The 5,250-nt window shown below is 36.2% G+C and overlaps 1 protein-coding gene across 1 annotated transcript; it reads left to right on the top strand.

Moving 5' to 3' along the window:
• The first annotated feature begins 978 nt into the window (after positions 1-978).
• LOC116466348 (olfactory receptor 5H2) lies at positions 979-2,544 on the top strand. Its single transcript, XM_032149142.2, has one exon. It carries the CDS (start codon positions 1,362-1,364, stop codon positions 2,304-2,306), a length of 945 nt encoding a protein of 314 aa, XP_032005033.1. The 5' UTR covers positions 979-1,361; the 3' UTR covers positions 2,307-2,544.
• The last annotated feature ends 2,706 nt before the right edge of the window (positions 2,545-5,250 follow it).

Raw genomic sequence — 5,250 nt, 5'->3', positions numbered from 1 at the left:
GTCAATGCCCCTGAGTTCTCAGTCTCTATTTTGAATGACAATCTACCTACTCACAAAGTGACTCCTTTTTCCTTCACTGAATACTACTTTTCTATCAAATATGTGACTAAGTCCTAGTGACACTACTTTCTGAATGCTTTAGTATCTATTTCTTCATCCTCATTATTTGCAAGATTATAATACACATGGACTAGGCACTTGCAAACTTAAAATCCAAAGCCAACATCAACAGAACGAACCCTCTCTTGGCCAAAAGGTCTCCAGAAAAACTGTAAAAATTTAGTTCCCAGCCATGACAGGGTGGGAAGTCAGATGTGCCTTGTTATACTTCCTCTCTTTTGCAGTTTAGACATGACAATTGACTGGTATTAATGTTAAGATAGAGATTATAAGACTGACAGAACATATTCTTTGTGACAATAAGATTCCAAATTATAAACAGAACTTAAGGCCACACCAGGCAAGGTTTAAGTCAGGCACCTCTACACTTAAAGAATAAACTGTGTTCTAACTGCCACAAGGTTTTTCTTTTTCTCTAGCAGCTAAACAGGCACTGGCCTCAAGACAAGCAAGATTAAAACAATTTGCAGCTGCACCAGATGCTCAGTAACTGAACCCCTGCTACCAGACATAACTACAGCTTTGATTGGACAAGAGACTGATGTCAGTAACTTTCTCCAGATAAGAGGAAAACCGACCATGGTTCTGGCTGGTTTACAGAGACAGTGCATTTATGTGCCTTCATGTCCTGAGAAGACCTTTTGATGTATAGGGCCTAACTGTAACACATTTAAATGTTAAGTCTCCACTCCAATGTGAACATGGGTTGTATGTTACATACATGTTTGTTCAATATGCATGTGCCAAGACCACCTTCACGAATACTCATAGATCCTCCCGTAACCTGTTGAATATGTATATTTAGCTAACTTATTTAGCCTAAAGCTCCTACCTCAAGCCCTCCTCCTTTGATGTGCCTGTCTCTGGTCTTGGCCAGGGGCATGCTTCCCAGCCTACTTGATGGCCACCTTGCAGGCTGTAACCCCTTATAAGAAGTAAGTCTTCTCTCCTTTTCTAAATTTACAAATAGTGATTTTCTTAAGTTAACACACATTACATGCATTTCTATCATCTGCATTTTAAAAGTAGATTATTTCACCACACTTTTAGAAATAAAATAATTGCATTTATTTTGATTTCTTCTATTTCCCAAAACAGTTTCCATCTATTACAGGAATATGAAAGACAATTAAAAGGGTATTGTAATAAGAGTATGTTTTTCTATCAACTTCCCTCCCCCACTATTTGCTTTATAAGTCTTAGTGAATGCTGTTTTACATTTACTGCGTTTCATTTCAGGGATGTTGAACGAGGACATGGAACAGGATAATGCAACATTGTTGACAGAGTTTGTTCTCACAGGACTTACATATCAGCCAGAGTGGAAAATGCCCCTGTTCTTGGTGTTCTTGGTGATCTATCTCATCACTATTGTGTGGAACCTTGGTCTGATTGCTCTTATCTGGAATGACCCACAACTTCACATCCCCATGTACTTATTTCTTGGGAGTTTAGCCTTTGCTGATGCTTGGATATCTTCCACAGTAACTCCCAAAATGTTGTTTAATTTCTTGGCCAAAAACGGGATGATATCTCTTTCTGAATGCATGATTCAATTTTTTTCCTTTGCATTTGGTGGAACTACAGAATGTTTTCTCTTGGCAACAATGGCATATGATCGCTATGTAGCCATATGCAAACCTTTACTATATCCCGTGATTATGAACAATTCACTATGCATACGGCTGTTAGCCTTCTCATTTTTAGGTGGCTTCCTCCATGCCTTAATTCATGAAGTCCTTATATTCAGATTAACCTTCTGCAATTCCAACATAATACATCATTTTTACTGTGATATTATACCACTGTTTATGATTTCCTGTACTGACCCTTCTATTAATTTTCTAATGGTTTTTATTTTGTCTGGCTCAATTCAGGTATTCACCATTGTGACAGTTCTTAATTCTTACACATTTGCTCTTTTCACAATCCTAAAAAAGAAGTCTCTTAGAGGCGTAAGGAAAGCCTTTTCCACCTGTGGAGCCCATCTCTTATCTGTCTCTTTATATTATGGCCCACTTCTCTTCATGTATGTGAGCCCTGCATCTCCACAAGCAGATGACCAAGATATGATAGACTCTCTATTTTATACAATCGTAATTCCTTTGCTAAATCCCATTATCTACAGTCTGAGAAATAAGCAAGTAATAGATTCATTCACAAAAATGGTAAAAAGAAATGTTTAGATCTCATAGTAATATCTCTCATTTTCAGTAAAAAGAATTTTGCAGTTAGATAAAGTGTTTTGTTAAGTGTTCAAAGTTATTGTAATTATAATTGTTTTAGCATTTTAATGACTTAAGGTTTTATACCTAATAAACTCCTTGAAATATTTATATATGTTATTCAAAAGCATCCAAGGAATTTTAACCTGGTGTTCATGTCATATTAGATAATTAAAGCAGAAAACAAATGAAAACATTTATAGGTTTAAATACTCTTCAGGTGGCTTTATAAATGCCTTAAGTGTTAAAGCACTGTAGTTCCTCTCAAAAGTATTTGAGTAGGAAATATAATACAGCTGACAGAATTGTATAGTCTGAAAACATCACATTTAACTGGATTGTGGTGGCAGATTTGTGTTTGGTTGAGCCAATAAAGATCTCAGGAATCAGCTGTCCCTCAAAAGGTCTTTTACTCTAGATTATTGGAATTGGCGAACTTCACTTCTTATAAGAATTTAACTCGTATATCACTTGAAGCAATAAATAGAATGGGAAATGCAATCATAAAATGAGAAGTGAGTTAAAACTGTCAAGGCAAGGCCAAACTCTAAGAGGTACTTTTATCTCTATTCATTTCTATGAGTAATAAGAAGAGGCAACTTGCCTCTCTTTACTTACGATGCCTTCAGAGGCCTTTTACAGTTGTATTTGTATGAAACTGGAAAACATGAAAAGATTCACATTGCTAACGAATTCAGAAAGCTAACAGATAATCTAAAAATTAAGTTCGCGTGGATGTAGAGAAGAAAAATGCCAGAATAGAAAGTAAATGGTATCAATTTTTCTAGCATTAAAAAAATGAAAACAATAAGAAAAGGAGATCAGTAATATTTCCATAATTATTAGCATTTGTTATGGATAAAGTGGCCTTAAATGCATATTACCAAAGATCAAATAATACTAAAATGATATGATCTCATCGTGTCCAGTAGGTGGCTGGGAAAGGTGTGAAAATAAGCAAGAGTATGGATGTTTTGTGACCCAAAAGTCCTTAAATTTTAGTTTTCCTCACACTACATCCTCTTGCTGTATTATGAGTGATCCATCTTCAGGTCACCCCTACTCTTCCTCTTTCAACACTAAAATTTCATCTATATTCCTATTTATATAATTCATCTACATTCCTATTTATATCACCCAGGTCCCCAACCTGAAACAACTCACCTGTCTGTTTTGCAAGACTCTAGTTAGTATCTCCCTTATGCTTTTATAGTCTCTTATTTCCTAAACAATGCTGCCAGATAATTTGTGCATTTAAGTTTAATTAAGTCATGTCCTACTTAATTAACTTTAATGGATTGTCATTGCTAGCAGATTATATACATATGTGGTACATATATCTATATATGAATATATACATATGGATGTGTTTGTTTATATGTCTGTACAGATTGTATAATATGCACATATATTCCTCAACTAGTATTTATTCACCCTGAATTATTTGAGATCTTTTGCAAAAAAACATCTTGGTTTAACTCTGGAGTCTCTTCCTCCACAATTATCTTAATGGAACCTGTGTTGCAGCCCAGGTGAGTTACCAGGAGACTTCTGTACACTCCTTACTCTGTCAGGTGCGTGTTGTCATTCATATAGCTCTCTCCACAGAGAATACCTACTACTGCAACTCACCTCTAAGTCACTTGCAATTGAAATGTTAACTTTCTTCGAGGTGTGTATGAAATGTTACCATTTTATAAAGCTTTCATCCACAAAGCTTTTTCTGCTTACCTGGAAGAGGATGGGAGTGTTCACTCATTTAAAACAACTAGCACTTTATTTATGCTCCTTTTAAAAAAACTTCAACTTTTAAGTTCAGGGATGCAGGATGTGCAGGTTTGTTACATAGGTAAATGTGTGCCATGGTGGTTTGCTGTACAGATCATCCTGTCACCCAGGTATTCAGCCCAGCATCCATTCTTCCTGACCCTCTCCCTCCTCCCACCAACCACCCTTCAACAGGTCCCAGTGTGTGCTGTTCCCTGCCACATGTCCATGTATTCTCATCATTCAGCTTCCACTTATAAGTGAGGACATGCAGTATTTGATTTTCTGGTCCTGTGCTAGTTTGCTAAGAATAATAGCCTCCAGCTCCACCCATGTCCCTGCAAATGACAAGATCCCATTCCTTTTTATGTTTATATAGCATTCCATGATAAATACATAGAACATTTTCTTTATCCAGTCTATCATTGATGAGCATTTAGGTTGATCCCATGTCTTTGCTACTGTGAATAGTGTGGCAGTGAAGATATGTGTGCATGTGTCTTTATAATAAAAGGATTTACATTCCTTTGGGTATACACACAGTAATGGGATTGCTGGGTCAAATGATATTTCTACCTCTACGTCTCTAAGAAATTGTCACACTGTCTTCTACTACAATAGTGGAACTAATTTACACTCCCACCAACAGTGAATAAGCATTCCTTTTTCTCCACAACCTCACCAGCATCTGGCGTTTTTGTTGACTTTTTAATAATAGCCATTCTGACTGATGCAAGATGGTATCTCATTGTGGTTTTGATTTGCATTTCTCTAATGATCAGTGATGTCAAGTTTTTTTTCTTATGTTTGTTGGTTGCATGTGTGTCTTCTTTTGAGAAGTGTCTGTTCATGTCCTTTGTCCACTTTTTAATGGGGTTGTTTGTTTTTTTCTTGTAAATATGTTTAAGTTCCTTATAGATGTTGGATGTTAGACTTTTGTCAGATGCACACATTGCAAAAATTTTCTCACATTCTTAGGTGGTCTCTTTACCCTGTGTTGATAGTTTCTTCTGCTGTGCAGAAGCTCTTTAGTTCAATTAGATCTTATTTGTCAATTTTTGCTTTTGTTGCAATTGCTTTTGGTGTCTTCATCATAAAATCTTTGCCCATGCCTATGTCGTGAATGGTATTGCCTAGG

Source organism: Hylobates moloch, unplaced genomic scaffold, assembly GCF_009828535.3.
Source record: "Hylobates moloch isolate HMO894 unplaced genomic scaffold, HMol_V3 SCAFFOLD_4, whole genome shotgun sequence".
Classification (NCBI taxonomy): Eukaryota; Metazoa; Chordata; class Mammalia; order Primates; family Hylobatidae; genus Hylobates; species Hylobates moloch.
The sequence above is the reverse complement of the archived record's forward strand: the minus strand, read 5'-3'. Positions and strand labels throughout refer to the sequence as shown.

Coding starts and splice junctions, on each gene's coding strand:
- LOC116466348 (XM_032149142.2), top strand. CDS start 1,362: ATGTTGAACGAGGACATGGAACAGGATAATGCAACATTGTTGACAGAG.